This window comes from Orycteropus afer, unplaced genomic scaffold, assembly GCF_000298275.1.
Source record: "Orycteropus afer afer isolate SDZICR_OR568_19922 unplaced genomic scaffold, OryAfe1.0 scaffold00214, whole genome shotgun sequence".
NCBI lineage: Eukaryota > Metazoa > Chordata > Mammalia > Tubulidentata > Orycteropodidae > Orycteropus > Orycteropus afer.
The window spans coordinates 4403947-4422322 of NW_006921801.1; the positions used below are offsets into that span (position 1 = coordinate 4403947).

General features: G+C 40.7%; 1 protein-coding gene across 1 annotated transcript in view; it reads right to left on the reverse strand.

Moving 5' to 3' along the window:
* Positions 1-13876, reverse strand: part of TBPL2 (TATA-box binding protein like 2) — a 31477-nt gene extending 17601 nt beyond the window's left edge. Inside the window, exons 1-5 of the mRNA XM_007948359.2 lie at positions 13808-13876; positions 11134-11594; positions 10083-10170; positions 6437-6528; positions 893-1060 (exon numbers count right to left, since the gene is read on the reverse strand). Of these exons, the coding sequence (XP_007946550.1) occupies positions 893-1060; positions 6437-6528; positions 10083-10170; positions 11134-11594; positions 13808-13858 (860 nt within the window). The 5' untranslated portion in view covers positions 13859-13876. The remainder of the gene's footprint in view (positions 1-892; positions 1061-6436; positions 6529-10082; positions 10171-11133; positions 11595-13807) is intronic.
* Positions 13877-18376: the final 4500 nt, after the last annotated feature.

Here is an 18376-nt window from a genome sequence, read left to right on the forward strand (position 1 = left end):
ATATGAGCTTATTAGAAATGCAAAATCTCTGGACCTAAAGACCAGGCAGGGATGTGCTCTAAACAAGCTATCTAGGTGACAATTTAAGTTTGAAAACCACTATTTCGATAGGTGGGACACATACAGTAACATATGACTCATGCCTTTTATCTACTGCTGTGGATATAACTGTGTTCCCTAAAAAAAATATGATGAAGTCCTAACCCCTGGTCCCTGGAAATGTGACCACCTTTGCAGATGTAATCAAGTTAAGATAAGGTCATACTGGATTGAGTGGGCTCTGAGGTCCTTATGAGAAGACACACATAGACACATGGTCAATGCCATATGACCACAGAGACAAAGATTGGAATATGTCTACCAACCACGTAATGCCAGCAACACCAGAAGCCAAGAGAAACGTATTAGACAGATTATGCCCTACAGCCTTCAAGAGAGAACATGGCCTAGCCAACACTTTGATTTTCAACTTTTAGCCTACAGAACTGTAAAAGAATAAATTTCTCTTGTTTTAAGCCACCCAGTTTGTGGGAATTTATTATAGTAGTTTTAGAAAGCTAGTGAGAAGCTCTGGTGGTACAGTAATTAAATCATTTGGCTGGTAATCAAAAGGTAGGTGGTTTGAACCCACCAGCTGCTCCATGGAAGAAAGATGGGGCAGGCTGCTTCCACAAAGATTTACAGCCTTGGAAACCTAATGGGGATCACTGAGTCAGAATCGACTTGATGATTGTGAGTTTGGTTTGGTTTAGAAAGCTAATGTACCTACTATGCCTTATTACTTTTTTTTTTTTTTTTAATAATCACACTTTCTCTGATACATTATATAAGCAGCCCATAATATAATTTACTATCTTTGTAAATTCAAAGTTAAGATAAATAACAGTCATACCTACTGAACTGCTGGTGGGTTAGCACCAAACCTTCCAGCCTGATGGGAAATCTCACGTCACAGCTTCCAACCATGTTCTGAATTTTAAAATCAAGGAATCTGGCAGGGAACCCAAGCTTCTGCACCACACGAGCATACTTTCTAGCTGCAAGTCGAGACTGCTCTTCACTGGATAGGAGCAAATATGTTTAGAAATATCTCAGTCACTAGCTCTTCTATACTACTAATGCTGTATTAATAAATTTCTTACTGTGTTTTTACCATTTGTACCATTCTTTATCTTTCAACGTATACCACAAAACTATAGCCTTCAGGAGGGCACACCTACCTTCCATACTTTGGTCCTTATAGAAGTTCTTATAGTTGTTGATTCTGACTCATAGGGACCCTGTAGGACAGAGTAGAACTGCCCCATAGGGTTTCCTAAGATGTAATCTTTACAGGAGCAGATTGCCAGGACTTTTCTCCCACAGGGGCTGGTAAGTTCCAACTGCTGATTTTGTCTCTTACTTTTGTCCCTAGCACCTAGTAAAAGGTATGGCACATATACTGTTGTTAAACTGAACCATGGCCAGATTTTTTCTCAGTTTGTCACCATACACACACACACACACACACATACACATACATACATACATATATATACACACATACACACACACATATACATATATACATATATAATTGTGATTTGGGTGAAAGTTTACAGAGCAAATTCACTTTCCATACAGCAGTTTACACTTTGTCTCATGATATTGACTATAATTTACCCCAATGCAGCAGCTCCCCTCCCACTTCCAATAGTTACATCCCTCCATGCACTCCTGCCCCCTGAGCTGTCTCCTTGTGCATACACAGCTCTTCTTTCTCCAATGATTGTTCTCTCCAAGGAGGGTATCCACCTCAGGTAAATGTTCAACCCATATGCCTGTCTTTTGTTTGTCTAGAAGTCACAGGTATGGGTTCAATTCCAGACCTGAAGGGCACTTAGGGGCCATAGTCTCAGTGGTTCCACCAGGGCTCTATCAGACCAGAAAACCTGGTCCACTTCCCCCCTCCCCAATGATTTTGAGTTTTGTTCCACATTGTTATCCCTCTTTATCCACGATCTCCTACATAGATCCCCCTCTGAGTGGTTGACAGTGGTAGCCAGGCACCATCTAGTTCTTCTGGTCTCATAGTCATATAGGCTGCAGATTGCATGGTGTATCAGTCACTAGAACTAATTGTTTCCATGAATCTTTGGTTTTCTTCATTCTTCTTTGCTCTGGATGAGGAGAGACCCACTGTTGCATCTAGATGGCTGCTTGCAACCTTTTAAGATCCCAGTCGCTACTTGCCAAAGTAGGAGGTGGAGCAATGTTTTGTGTAGTATGTTATGCCAATTGAGCTTAATGTTCCCTGTGACTATGGTCCCAAGCTCATAGGTTCAACTACTTGGTCCCTCTAGGTAGCTGGCTATGACCAAGAAGTGACCACAACCTTGTCAGCTCTACTATACACCTGGTAATTCTTGCAGAACATACAAATACACTGGTAGGACCATTGTCTGCCAGCCCTATACATGGTCTTGGGTACACTCCCCAGTGCATAGACCACATACATTTTTTAAAAATTTGGTATAAGTGCTGTTAGGTAAAATTAACTATCCCACTGGTTCTCAAAGTGTGCCCCCAGACCAGCACCATCACCTAGAAACTTGTTAAAATGCAAAGTCTTGGGCCCTTCACCAGATGTGTAGAAACTCTGAGAATGGGCCCAGCCATCTTCTGTATTAAGAAGCCTTCCAGGTGATCGTGATGTTCAGTAAAGTTTTAGAACTGCCTGCTTGGCCTATAAGTGTTTGCCGTTTAGATGGGAACAAAAATAAGGGCACATACAAAAAAAAAAAAAAAAATCTCAGGAAGTAGGTATGTGCCAATTGAGTGGCATATGCAGGATGTCAGGACTTAGGTCTTTATCGGACAAATTGTCAAAAAGAGCAAAACACAAATACTTCACAACCTGCCCAATTGTTCAGAGTTTCCTATACAATTATGATTCAACTCAGATCCAACATGAAAAAGAAATTCATCTGATCTTGTGGCTATTCTTTTAAAATGTTTGTCCTGTTCTGACCCTAAATCTACATCAGAAGGTTGTAACATCCAGAGATTTGAGGCTCCATTTTCAGATAATTGTCAAAGGTCACTGACAATATAATTGAGTCACATTCTAGAGGCTGAAAAAGTAGAAAAGACTTATGATTCTTAATTTGATTTAAAAGCAGGGATACTGAGGTTGAAGCTGGGACCCAAAAGTAAAGGCCGTATCAAAAACCTGCTGTTACTGAGATCCTCTTATTTCACACTCTCTAATGGTTATTTCCCCAAACCATGTGGGACATAGGGCAAACATCAGCCTCAAGGGTTGGCCTTAGGATTAAGGAAGTAGGGAAGTTAACAGAGGCTTGTCACAAAATGCTGTTATGCAACAGTGAGTAGCAGAGGCTGCCAAAGGGGCAACAGCTGTGGGTGCATCACGTGGACTCCACCCCCTCATGACTGTCCCCATTTAAATTGACACTCAGAAACACCTGAAAGAAAAGTCATTCTGACTCTGTCATTTGGCTGGATCAAAGGAAGTGTTTGGTTCTCTTCCTACGTAGAACCACCAAACACTGGCTCCTCTGATGTGTGACACACCAAACACCACTTACTGGATATCCACCATGGGCCAGGCATTGCATATAACTTCACATACTTTGCCTCATTTAATGTTGATTCTCCTCACTCACTTCTAACTTCTGAATGTCCCTAAGCAAGGTCGTGTCCCCAAGTTAACAGTGAAATAAATTGTTCCCATTTTGAAAAAACTGTGTTTTGCCTAATTGACCCATTTCATTTCCCATAATGCTAATGTTTGAGTTAAAATTCCAGAGTGAGATTTTACGTGGGATGGAAATAGATTCTTAAATAAGGGCAATGACTGACCATTTTGGGGGGCGGGGAATTTCTTACATTATACCTTACATGGTACAGCCCCTGAAGTTTCTTGGGACAGTTACTGTGATGACCACACAGAAGTTCCTATTGAAACCTCTAACATTTCAAAATCCACATATATGTTCATTGTGCAAACATTGGAAAATAAATTAAGAACCTTAAAAATCTCACAACCAATGGTGATAACCACTGTTAAATCTGACTCTCTGTATTTTTCTTAGGTAAATACAGGTATCTCTAACTATACAAACTCTTATTATTTCAACTAAAAAGAATAAGTTTGGATAAAGTTTTGGAGATAAGGCTGGTACCTCTTACAAGCACTCAAAAGTCGCTATCTAAAACTCAGGAAACCAACAGATTTGGATTACAAGTATCTGTTGCGATCTGAATTTATTATCGAAGCTTTCAGTGTCAGATTTTAGGAGACAAATTCAGACAGGTAAAATACTGACAAATGTGTGTGTGACATAAGCATATTTTAAAATGAGAGTTGTATAATAAATGTACAATTTAGGTGCCTGCCCACACTCCTTCCCACTTAATATATGACCATCCCTCCAGCTCAGTATACACGTGTCTGTTAGTGTCTCAATATAATTTAATTATATGACAATCAAAGCCCTATTGTTAGTGTTTATAACAGGAAAAAATTTAAAGTGTTAAAATGAATATCCTTGCATACATTTTTGCACAGCTGTCTAAGAATCTCTTAGAAACAGAGATTTCTGGCACAGCGAATACACAGACCAAGAGATGAGAAAGCCCAGAAACTTACTCAGACACATATAAAAAGCTTAATGTTTTAAAACATGCAGGAAAAAATGGATTCAAGAAATGTATTGAGGCACCAACTGACCATTTGGAGGAAGGGGAAAAAAAAAAAAAAAATCCTTCACATTATACCTTATGCTGAAGTAAATTCTAGACTTGCTCTGCCCAATATGGTAGCCATTAGCCACATGTAGCTGTTTTAATTAACAATTCAGTCCCTCAGCTGGTGCTCAATAGCCACACATTACTGCTGACTTTGACATGAGACAGTGCAGATAAATATTTCCATCATCTAGAGAAAGCTAGGGAGCTCTGGTAGCATAGTGGTTAAGACACTTGCCTGCTAACCAGATGGCTGGCGGTTCAAACCCACCAGCCACTCCTCGGAAGGAAGGTTGGGCAATCCTACTTCCGTAGTGATACTGCCTCGGAAACCCAAGGAGGGGTCACTATGAGTCGGGGCCGACTCGACGGCACATAACATAACAAGAGAAAGCTAACGATGAATTGAAATCTCCAGATGAATTGAATGTCAAGAATCCTTTCTCCATTATGAAGGACTTGAAGAAGTCCAGAAAAGCAGATGAGGGAGGGTCAATATTTATATAATGTTGTGAATTACACTAAATGTAGAAACCATAAAGAAAATATGGATTTGATCTTGGTATACAAAAAACATTTTAATTGTGTCCCCTCAAAAAAAAATCATGAAATGCCATAAACAGTAATCTAGGAAAATATTTACAGTGTAAAAATACTTAAATACAAAATGCTATTAATAAAAGACAAATAGAGAATTTGGCAAAAGACATACCGATGAAGTTATTCAATCTCACTAGTAAATCAAAGATAGGTAAACTAAAGTTTTTCTTTTGCCTATTTGCTAAATATGAAAAAGAATATTCATGCCCAGTGTCCACAGGAAAAGATGAACACTCAGTACTTTTCTAGATGAAGACTAAATTGGCATAGCCTCTCAGGTGGGCAATTTGCTACTCATCTGTTTAACACAGGAAAGAACAGCTCTCACACTACAGCTTACACTGAGAGAATCTCCATCAGCATGAGATCCAAAAAAGATGCCCTTTAAAAGATGTATCCTAAGCTAATGCTCCAGCTAATGGTCAAAAAATGTCTCATTTACCTCCTTAGAAAGTTCTATCCATTTACCTGGAATGAAGAAAATAAGTAACTACTTCTCTACGTTTGTAGCATCCTTTATCTTACTGTGGGTTTCTGTTGTTTTTTCCAACTTGTACACAACCTACTTAGCCCTTCATGACCCATGGGACATATATTGCCCACCAACATTTTTAGCCTCTCAGGTTTCTTGGGAAGCTGCCACCTGGTGTAGCCCTGTATAACTATGTGAATCTAAAGAAACAGGTCTCACCCCACCACCACCAGAGCCTACATGGGATATAGGTATCCCACATAATTGTATCAAAATCCTTATTATCTCAAAGATTATTTTTTCCGTGATTTCAGCATGCCTTCTATTACTGAAAATACATGGTATTAAAAAAAAAATTCAAAGCAGAAAGCAATTTGATCGTGAAAGGGTTAAGTCCCCCCCAGTGTAACAGAGGGATTGTAAAGTACAGGATGTAAGTCAGTATTATGAGGCTGGGTGTTTGTAAACCACATTTTGGCATTTCATGAAATTAACTCTTCAGCAAAGAATAGTATTTTGCTCCTAGTGTGTGTTTTAGAACATGAATGCTATCTTTGTTTATACACTGGATTTGTTTATGTGGTAGGGATGAAGGGTGGTGGATTCTCATACCTTTTGGCTCCTGTGCAGACCATTTTCCCAGAGCTGAATATGAGGGCTGTTGTCCTGGGCTCTCGGATCCTCATTATAACAGCAGCAAACCTCTGTGCACAGAAGTCAGAGAGAGATTTAGCCTCTGTAGGAATTAATACTATGCCAGTTGCAAAGCTGAGCTGGATATTAAAACAATCTTGAATCAGGTGAGATTGGATGGAGAAACTAAACGTCTGTTATTCTCCCCTCAAAAAACAAAAAACTTACTGCTGTCGAGTCAGTTCCAACTCATAGCAATCCCTCCTTGGGTTTCTGAGGGAGCAGCTCTACAGAAGTAGATTGCCCAGGCTTCCTTCCCAGGAGTGGTTGGTGGGTTTGAACTGGCAGCCTTCTGATTAGCAGTCAAATACCTTAGGCACTACACCACCAGAGCTCTTTTTTTTTTTTTTTTTTTTAAATTCTCCCCACTTTAACAAAATTATGAGTCTAAAATGTCTTTGGAAAAAACAGGTAAGCATAAGAACAGCTAAAATGTGAGTTTCTGGTATGTTTCACGCCTTACAGTTGAGGAGTTTTTGCTCATTTTACCACATGACAGGCCTGAGTTGAATCCATTACTGCCCCCAGTTAGTGTATGGGGAAACCCAAAGAGAATTAATTTATTTTCCATGATCACACAGGATGGTAAAGTGAAGATTTAAAACCACAAATAACCAGAATCTCTGCTTTTTACTTTGAAATACTTCCTCTCCCTTCTAAAGAGTCAAAAATAAGTAAATAGATACTGTAAAAGTAATAAGTATGTCGCAGGCTTGCCAAGACTCTAGAATAGACTGAAAAGCAACCAAAATATAGAATACAACTGTTCTGGTTACCTCTGTGCCACTCTAACAGAAAATACCACCAATGGGGTGGCTGTAACAAACACGAGTTTATTCTTTTACAGTTTGGAGGCTTTAAGTCTGAGTTCAAAGTGCCAGGCTCTAGGGGCTGAGTGAAAGCCCCTCAGCGTTGGGCTTCAGCTCTGCCTCATGCTCCTGGCCCAATGAAACTGGAGGCTTTTCTTCACTCAGACAGCTGCTGAGGCCAGCAAACCCAAGGTCGACAAATAAAAAGGCACAGTCCCGATGTTACCAAACAACACGGCAGGCTACTGATTCAAGTGCATTGAAAGTCCTAAGATCAGCAGAGCATGGCAGGCTGCTGAACAATGATTCAGCTACACGCAGGGTTCAAGCGTGCCATAAGCTAGAGACCATTCCAAAGCTGCTGTTTATATATGGGAAACAGACCACATTCCTAAAGCAGCAACTCAGCTGCTTGTGGTAGATCCCACCATGGAGCTGATTGTCAGTCTCATCATGAGGAATAACTAACACCAGCTGCCCAGTCACTCAACCAGGCCCAGCCAAGTTGACACACAACCTTAACTACCACAACAGCCAATACAGAATACATCGATAGGCATGCTGAGGATGAATGACAAAAAACTGAGCTGTCAAATTCTTGTCTACAATAGTACTCAGAGTGTGGTCCTTGCAGCATCAGCAAGACTTCCAGGTGATTCTGATGCATTTAAGGGTTGAGAACCACTGGCCTAACACAAGGACATGTTGTTAGATGACCTGCTCCCCCACTTACACTCACCTCTCCTCCTCTCACTATTAAGCTGGGAAGGAAACGGAGATGAGTGCTATGGGGGACTACTATGTGGAACTACAAGTTCACAGGTTGGGGCTCATTCACAGGATCATGGGTCATTTCAAGGTGGACTGGCAATTTTGGACTTCAAGTATTGACAGAGTAAAAGAACCCTGAGTCAACACTAATAGTTGATCAAGTGCTATTAATGTTTTCCAGGTGTTTACTAAAGTAATGCTCTCACCTTTGTTATTAAGTACAAGTTCGGCTTTTAAGTCAGATCCTATACACCCAAATTAAATAAGGAGGGAGTGAGGATAGCAGAGATAAAACACACACTTAAAATGCTGATTGTTCAGTAGTGTGGTCAATCATTTCTGCAGCTGTAAGAGTCCTAGCTCATCATTCAGCTTGCTAGACCTAGAACTTGAATTTCTGTCCTCATCATAGCCTGTTATATATATGAAATAAAAAAAGAATGCTGTATGTATTGGGGTAAAATTCAGGTAATATTTAAAATTTCAATGTCAGCACCACCACCACAGCAAACTCAAGCTGTTATTGTTAGAAACTGTTGAGTCAATTTTGACTCATAGTGACCCCAAGTGACAGAACAGAACTGATGCATAGGATTTTCTAGGCTGTAATCTTTATGCGAGCAGGTAAGTCTTTCTCCAGTGGAGTTACTGGGTGGGTTTGAACCACCAAACTTCCAGTTAGCAGCTGAGTGCTTAATCATTTATACCACCACCAAACTGATAAACGGGAGCTCTGGTAGCATAGTGCCTAAGGCACTTGACTGCTAACCAGAAGGCTGGCGGTTCAAACCCATTAGCCACTCCTTGGAAGGAAGATGGGGCAATCCACTTCCGTAGTGATACTGCCTCGGAAACCCAAGGAGGGGTCGCTATAACTTGAGTCTGACTCGATGGCACATAAGAACAATAACAAAACTGATAGACAGCTGATGTTGGCAATGTTCTCTGGGTTCCTATTAAGGTGGACTTATCATTAAGTCCATAAATCCTCCACCACCCCAGACAGTAAGCTTTTCCCCAGTAGAGACTAAGTCTTATGCACAATTATATCTCTAAGTACAACAACAGAAAACAAACAGTTCTTTTTACTCTGTTAACAACTTAAAGTCCGAATTTGCCAATCAAGCCTTGAAGTGATCCATGGTCCTGTGAAGGAGCCCCGACCCATGAACCTGTAGTTTGTGATGCTCCTAAATACAGAGCCTGGAAAATCTTTAAACGTTGATCAAATTAACAAGACCACTTCCTCTAGGTAGAGGCGTTACTGAAAATGGAGTATCCAGCTCTGGCAGGACACAGGGAAGAATGATTTTATTAACCTTGAGGAGCTCTGGTAGCATAGTGCCTAAGGCATTTGACTGCTGACCAGAAGGCTGGAGGTTCAGACCCACCAGCCAGGCCTCAGAAGGAAGATGGGACAATCCACTTCCCTAGAGAAATTGCCTCGGAAACTGAAGGAGGGGTCACTATGAGTCCGATCTGACTTGAGGGCAGCGAGTTTGGTTTTGACAGGTAGAGTGGGAGAGGAAAGCCCCATTTATATTACTAAGTGGAAGCTTGAACTTCACACTTTAAAAGATGTAGTTTTCCCAAATAGAATCTGTAAATGGAAATATACATACATGTCAGCTAGGTACTAATAACATTTAGAAAAATATATTTGCAAGAACGTGATGGCATTTTTAGGAACATTAGTGTTCCAATAGTCATGCTGAAAAATGTTTTTGGATGACAAGGGAAAGATACTAACTTCTAGGAACTGCTCAATAACTGCTTTATTCAACACAGAATGAGATTTCTTTTCATAATTTCAAAATAGAGGATGAGATGATTAATCTTTAAAAGACTTTAAGTTGCCAAAAGCTTTTCATTTTCTAAAAATAAAAAAATAAACCAAACAAAGAAATGGATCACTATCCTGATCCTATGGAGGAAGTAAATTTAAGGAGACACTAATTGTTGAGAAGAATACTGGGAAATCTTACCTTTGGGTTATATTCTGCATTTTTTGCATGCAAAGCTATTTTCTTCAGATCCAATTTACAGGACAGATTGACAGTAGAAACTATATTCCTGAAAGAAATAAACCAATATTCTTAACACTGGGAGGAAGCAGGATGAGTGCTGTTACATTGTAGGGATTGCAATCAATGTCATGACACAAAAATGTGTGTGAATTTGTTGAATGGAAAAATCCTTTTTCTCTATAAACTTTTCCCAAAATCACAAGTTTAAAAAAAAAAAAAAAAGAGGCCAATATTCATAAGGAAATCATATCAGATATAAAAAGTAAAAAAATAAATAAGGCTAGTGTCTTAAAACTTATTAACTTCTTCATTTTTAAGTCCTACATTTAGTGACTTCATAGGGGGGCATATTATTCCAATATGAAACTCAGAGTAACGTGGTCCCACGTGAAATGTAAAATCTCAAAGTGAAACACTGAAATAGCTTTTTCTAAAATTTGATGAGGTGGTGAATAAAGGTAAATCTTCTTCAAAACTATGCTTCAAAATAGAACATACAATTCCAAAGCAATTTGCAAACTGAATTCAATTTTACGTCTTTATAGCTTTGTTTATACAACCCTAATCACAATTTCCAGCAACTCCAGTGCTTTAATATAAATACAGTCCTTCAAGAATGTGTATACTGTACTAACGCTTACCCTTCCTCTCAGAATATCAAGAGTTAGCACTTCATTTTACAGATAACCAACTGTCTAAAATCACAATCCATCAATAGCTGATGAAACGAGCTCTGGTAGCGTAGTGGCTAAGGCACTTGGCTGCTAACCAGAAGGCTGGTGGTTCAAAGCCACCAGCCACTCCTCAGAAGGAAGATGGGGCAATCTACTTCCGTAGTGATACTGCCTGGGAAACCCAAGGAGGGGTCACTATGAGCCGGGTCTGACTCGATGGCACATAACAATTATTCTGAAATTATTTATGACCACCTTCAGGGATACAAAATCTGTACCAAAGATCATTCTCATTTAAAATTTGAGGGGAAAAAAAAAAAGGAAAAACAACTTACTGTAGTTGAGGCACAATTCCAGAACATTCTGAAACAGGGGTGATGGGTTTCATGGGAGTTATGGATGCCAGAGGCAAGGGGTCAGAGGTTGGTTTCTCAGGAGAGGGCTGGACTGAGTCAGGATCATCAGGGTACAGGTGTGATTGTGAACTTGACAAACTGGTGCCATGTAAGTGCAGGTCAATGTCCTGTTCATTAGGTAAGGGCAACCTTCTTTGATGACATTGAGTTTTACAGGTTTTTTCCATTTCATCCTTGCTTCCAATGACAGTCTCATCTTTATTTTCTTGGGTAAGTTCATCTGGCAGGAAGCTAAGATCCACAGATGAGAAGTCACCAGATGTTTCTTTAACTTCAAGATGTGAACTAAATGCCATCTTTGGAATGGATGGATTAGGTAGGTACATGTCATAAGATGTGACTGGGCTCAACAGGGGAGATCTGGGTGGGGCAAGTTCATCCTAAGTAGTTCCCAAAACAGACGAACAAAACACAACAAACAGAACAGTTTGTTACACCAAAGGGACACCATTATGACAGGGAGTTGATGTGTTCAGTGTGAGGGGGAAGTTAAAGGTAGCTTATATTCATGCCCTGCCCCTTTCCACAAAGTACCATTATAGGGGTACAGCATGCTTAATAGCAGCAGTAAAGTATTATCTTAAAATGCAGTAAAAGATTTTTCATAATTTTTTTTCTACTTTAGTTAAAGCTCTACGTAAGTTGTCACTCTCCAAATCCAATTTTGTAATAGAAGCAATGGCGCAACGATACACTAAATTGTGTGCACTTTGAAGAGATTTACTGTACTCTTTAATTACAAACTTCAGCTGATTTACTTAAAGATCTTTTAGGGTTTTAAATTCATATTTTAAAAAGAGGACAATAAGTGAATGAAATATAAAATGTAGTCTTGGTTGCTAACCAAGTTCCACTAAAGACCAAATGCCATTCCTTATAGTCAAAGGAGGAATTAAACATTCTAGTTGCGTGAGTTTACAATAGGAAAAAAGTTACTGAGATTTCAATGAGAATAGTTTAAAATCAGTGTATTGTATTTCCAGCCCAGGGAAAGCTGCTCAACTTCCCTTTCTCATCAGCTGAGGGAATGAGCTGTGTGAGTGAGTCAAAGAGCTGATGCAAAATTCATGTTCTAAAATGGATTGGCATTACAAAACAAACCTATTACCTTGGTACATACATTACCACCTGCTTTGCCCAAGCTGCAGACCTACATTCCAGATTTTGAGCACTGCTTACAGGATACACCTCACCCCTTGGAAGATCTGACTTCTGACAAGCCATGAATGCCTTCCTTTGTGTGCGCCCCCCACTCCCCCTTCCCTATCCCCCATGACAAAGCTGCCTTGGCGTAAAAATGGCCACATTATTGAAATACAAGTCCAGCAGATGGCAAGGGTAACTTAAAATAAAACGCACAAAATTGAAGTTATTCTCATTAAGATTTTTAACTTTTACTTCATTTTGAATTATGTAGTTAGTCCCCCACCCCACCCTACAGAGAAGTCCTAAGGAAACTGAAGTGGGGGCCTGTAGCCTTTCCTGTGCTAGCTGGAGAGGACCTATCAGCCAATTTACACTAAAGCACTATCTGCAACAACCCTATCTCCCTTCCCTTCTCTCATTTCAGCAGGGGACAAAGCTGCCACTCAAAGAACCTAAACTTCCATGGTGAATTTAAGGCAACAGCAACAAAATGTTAAGGGAGATATTTCATGACAGTAGAATTTTGTCATACATCCCCTCCCAAGTTTACCTATAGAAACACCTCAGGTAATGTACACCTCAGAAGATGTACATATAACATACACTGTGGTTAAAAAAGGAGTGGGGGTGGGGGTGGAAAAAGCATGTTTGCTGCCTCCTTGGCCTCCTATCTGAAGAAATTTTTTGTTAGACAGGTGTTTTGCATAACCATCAAGTCCTCCTTCCCAGAACCCTTCCTGTGTGGAAGAATACTATTTTTACCTCAGTGCTGTCTTTTTAAAAATCTCACACAGAAAAAATAATTGTTCTTTTGTTTTCTTTTTGAAGACTCCTTTCTTTTCTATGATAGCTGATTCTAAAGATTTTTTTATATGGAAAAGTAAAACAAACAAACCTTAAGAATCACTAACTGAAAGAAACTACAAGTGTTCCCATTCACATTTTGGTAAACCCTGGGACAACCCACTCTACCGGTAGACGCCAGCACCCACAGCCATCAAGTCGATTCCGACTCTTGGTAGGCACCAGAGAGGCTTTATTTCTTGCAGCCTGTTGTTGGCAATCGCTTTAAAATACAATGTCCATCTACACGGAATCGTCAGTCTACGTTTACCCTAGCAGGACAGAGATCGCTACGAAGTCAAACTCTTGGTGCCTGTTTCTGCAGAACTGGACCCGGCGGTCTCACCTGGCGATTAAGTACATACACGGCTCTGGATTCCCACCAGACAAGGTTGGAGTTCTGGAAGGCAGCCCTGAACAAGGAATTTCACACACACACACACACACACAATCTTTTTAGCTGAAAGCCGGGGATAGGATAGTTTTCAACGAAATAAGGAGGGCCAAACCCTTAGCTCAGAAGTACTTGGCGCTCAGCAAAAGGGCAGGCAAGAAAAGACGCAGGGCCTGACTCCCGGACAGCGGCGGCGACCTCCGGGCTCACCTGGGCAGCGCACTGGTCCAGGTAGAGCTCCAGGTACGTCGCCTCCTCCATGGGCGGAGGACCCACTGTTGGGGGAATGAAGGCAAGCAACCTCAAGAGTTCAGTGACAAGAGCCCGAGCGCGAACGCGGCGCGCAGAAGCCATTTATCAGCTGGGTGGGCTGTACGCGGCGGGAAGGGGCGTGGCTGGAGTCGCGGGACCCTCGCGGGAGCCTCAAGCCACACCTGGATCCACGCTCCCACAGATGGCGCGAATAAATGATTAGCCAGGGCGTGGAATGAAGAACTCAGCACCCGCAGCAGTGGGCTCTAGGAAGTGGGGTGTGCAAGAAAGAGGGAGGGAGGCGGCCTCTTCTTCCCTGTGCATTCGCCACTCTCTGCCCAAAGCTGAGAGGTCCCCAAGCTCCCTAGGCCGCCCACCTGCAAATCTGGAGATTTCCTCCAGTGTTTGTTAATGCTGTCTTTGCCTGTGGATGAAAGGGTCTCAATGTAATTAGCATAAAAAGTGAGCGGGTGAGACAAAATAATGTTTCATTTTTCCCTTCCTCTTTTTTTCCATCTTCCCCTCCCTCCCTCACTCCTTTCCTTTCTTTCTTTGCAAAAACATTTTCTGAGCAGAGCAAGTGGAACTTGAGGACCATACCTACTAAGGTGTAGTATGTTTATGTTATCATTAGTTCTCACTGCTTTCAGGTACTTTTTCTCCAATCATAGGAAATTCATTCTACAGCCACATACAAAATAGTGTGTTGCTGCACAATTAGGGTTGAGGCAGATCTGGAAGATAATGCATGAGCAAATGTTCAGACAGGTTTCTCCTTTCTTGAAGTCATTATTTTAATTTTGGATGCCTCAGCTTTCATGAAACGTAAATGTGCAGAATGGTTCTATAAATATAATTGACACTTTAAGTTATTTTCAAATGTGCATACAGACATGCACACATAAAATATCTTTCCTACTAAAGTATAAGCTCTCTGAGAGCAGAACTTCTGACTACCATCCTTGTGTCTCTGTACCAAGCTCATTAATGCTCAGTAAATCCTGATCTGTGAATGAAACTGTCCTTGGAGTGGAGACAGATTGCCCTAAGGATTAGATCATAGTCAAAATCTTATAATTTATAATAATAATAATTGGAAATATTTTTTATAAAGTTGGAATTTTATATATAACTCCAAAACCAAACTCCCTGCCATCTACTAGATTCCAACTCATAACAACCCCCATTGGGTTTCCAAGGCTGTAAATCTTCATGGAAGGAGACTGCCTCATCTTTTTTCTGCAGAGCAGCTGATGGGTTCAAACCACTGGCCTTTTGTTCAGCAGCCAAATACCTTAACTATTGCATCACCAGAGTGCTTATGATGGTATATGATTTTATATAATCAGTTACGTAACATGAGATGGGTAGTCTAAGAAAAATGCTTAGGACAGTGCTTGCTTTTTATCTTAAATGATATCCCTTAGTTTTGTTATTAGATTTACAAAGTGTCTAAATTCAGTAAAGTCCCAGAATGAACATCTGAGTTACAGAAAACTTGTGCTTGTCCTTTAATGTTATGTAAATTTGCCCTCACTTTGAAATGATTAAACCAACCCCAACTCACAACAAATTCTTCATCACAATCACATGATGATTTTGCTGCTTTTGCTGCACATGAAACTTTTTAAACCATTGAAAAGCCTTGTCTTGCACTAAAATAAGGATAAATAAGAACAGTGTGCACCTGTTCTGACTTACCTACAAATTTGACTTAACTACACAGGTAGGCATGGATCTGGAACCCAGGGATTACCTGTAGGCAGAATTCTGAGATGGCCCTCAAGATCCAGCCCACCCCACCCACCCCCATGGTATATATACACCTTCTCCCAGTTATTCAATTAAATACCAATCTAGATTCTGCTGTGAAGGAATTTTGCAGGTGTAATTAAGGTCTCAAATCAGTTGACTTAAAGAGATTATCCTGGATGAGCTTGATTTAATCAGGTGAACTCTAAAAGAGAACTGGACTCTTTCTTGGGAGAGATTCAAAGCATGAGAAGGATTTGCCATTAGGGTGATTCTTTATTTGCTAGCTTTGAAGATAGAGGGAGCCATCTGGAAAGGAATGTGGGTGACTTCTAGGAGCTGAATGTGGTCCACAGTTACAGCCAGCAAGGAATTGGGTAACTCAGTCTCACAGCCCTGAGGAATTAAATGTAGCAATAATATGAATAAGCTTGCAAGTGGATTCTTCCCCAGAGCCTCCAGAAAGGAACTCATCCAGCTGACACCTTGACTTCAGCCTTGAAAGACCCTGAGTGGATAACCCAATCGTTCTGTGCCTGAACTTCTAACCCACAGAACATGAATGAGCTCATAAGTAGATGCTGTTTTAAGTCACTGAATTTGTTATGCAGCAATAGAAAACAAATACGTTATAATTTATTAATAACTAGGGACACAGAATTGCAGTGATCTGCAGTGCAAATGTGTTCAAATAATTTCTTTTAGAAGGATCAGTACAAATTGGTTCCTAGAAGGCAGAGGTTAAAGATGTCCCAAATGTCCAACTTTTCCTGACTACTGTGCCACTACATCATCTCTAATATCTCCTCCTTCTCCTTTCCTCAGTGCTCTCCCTCTCATTCTTAGGGTTCTGTATTTTGCTGTAACATCTCACACAACTCAAAATCTGTCAAAGAAATGGCTCACACAGTTGTGGAGGCTGGCAAATCCCAAATCCAAGGGTTAGACATTAGTCTGGAGGATTCTTCTCACACATGTGGTTACAGGGGCTGATGAACCCAAACTAGTTGGTCAGAGGACTGGCTGCTGTCTCATGTCCCAAGAACTGGGGTGAGATGATGGTGAACCAGACACAGGACCTAGAGCAAGAGAATGAACTTTTCCAGAGCATTAATATATATTGCATGCAGACCATACCCTCAAGGAAACTAAGGGTGGTGACTTGGAGTCACAACCTCTAGTAAGGTGGTGACTCAACCACTAAGCAATATGGCAGTATTCACTGTCAACCCCCATTTTACCAATGAGGGGAAGGCACAATCTATCCCAAAAGGCCCTTTGGAATTCTGACTACAGGTTCAGTGGTATAGTTACAGTCTCTTGCTTTGGGATCACCCCTGCTTCCAACACCTGCAGCGCATTCCTGGTCCTGGGACCATAACACAGGCATGATGTTGTTGTTGTTAGGTGCCATCAAGTCATCTCCAACTCACAGTGACCCTATGCACAGCAGAATGAAACACTGCCCAATCCTGTGCAGGCTTCATGATCCTTGCTATACCTGAGCCCATCGTTGCAGCCACTGTGTCTATCCATCTCGTTGAGGCCTTCCCCTTCTTTGTTGACCCTCCACTTTACCAAGCATGATATCCTTCTCCAGGCAATTGTTCCTTCTGAAAATATGACCACAGTAGGTGAGACGAAATCTGGCCATTCTCGCTTCCAAGGAGCATTCAGGCTGCACTTCCTCCATGACAGATTTGTTAGTCCTTTTAGCAGACTATGGTACTCCTAGCATTTTTCTCCAAAGCCACAACTCAAAAGCATCAGCTCTTCTTTGGTTTCCCTTATTCATTGTCCAGCTCTCATGTGCATAAGAGGCATAGAAGCTGTGATGGAGCTGTGTGTCAACTTGGCTGGACCACAATTCTGTGTGGTTTAAGCAATTGTGATGTGGGTTGTTCCAATGATGGGATCAGATGTATATGTTTTGAGCAGCCAATCCATAGAAAGGGAGTTTCCCTAGGGATGTGGCCTGCTTCCAATATATTTATGGACATCCTGGGAAAAGTGACACCCTTCTGTGGATTGGGATCCTGTTGTGTTGCTTACAATTGTCCGTGAGCAAACAATCCACCATCTGGCCTGGAGATCTTGGATTCGTCATTCATTGGAGTCAACAGCCAATATACTGCCTGCCAACCTTGACCTCGTCAGCCCCTACAGCACTGTGAGTCAGGAAAAGCCTCCAGCTTGACATTTGATCCAAGAACTTTGGACTTGGCCAGCTTCTATAAGTGTGTGAGCCATTTTCCTAAGATAAATTTCTCTTTCTCTCTATATGTAGGCTTTACTGGTTTTGTTTCTCTAGCGAACCCAGTCTAACACAGAAGCTAAGATTTACAATATATAAGAAATGGAAGGTTATGGCCAGAAGGGCCATATTAAGTAATTCACTGCACTACAAAATGATAAAGCAAATGTGTAAAATGTTTTTTGGTTTTTTTTTAAAAGGCAAATCTGGGTAAAGGGTACATGACTGTCTCTTGTATTATTTTTAATTTTGCAACTCTTTGTAAATTTGAAATTATTTCCAAGTGAAAAGTTTTAAAATAAGAGATTTGTGACTATCTTTGTGGGTATTTCATTTATTTTGGTGAGAGTTAATTTGTCCAAAATCTTAAATTGTTCTGTTTCTGGGAATCAAAGATTGATAAAATGTAATTGAATAATAGTTCATTGCTAGCACATATTGAAAGCTTACTATGTGTCAAGCACTTTTGTAAATGCTTTCTATATGTTAAACTCATTTAAGCCTTACAAGGACCCTTTTTA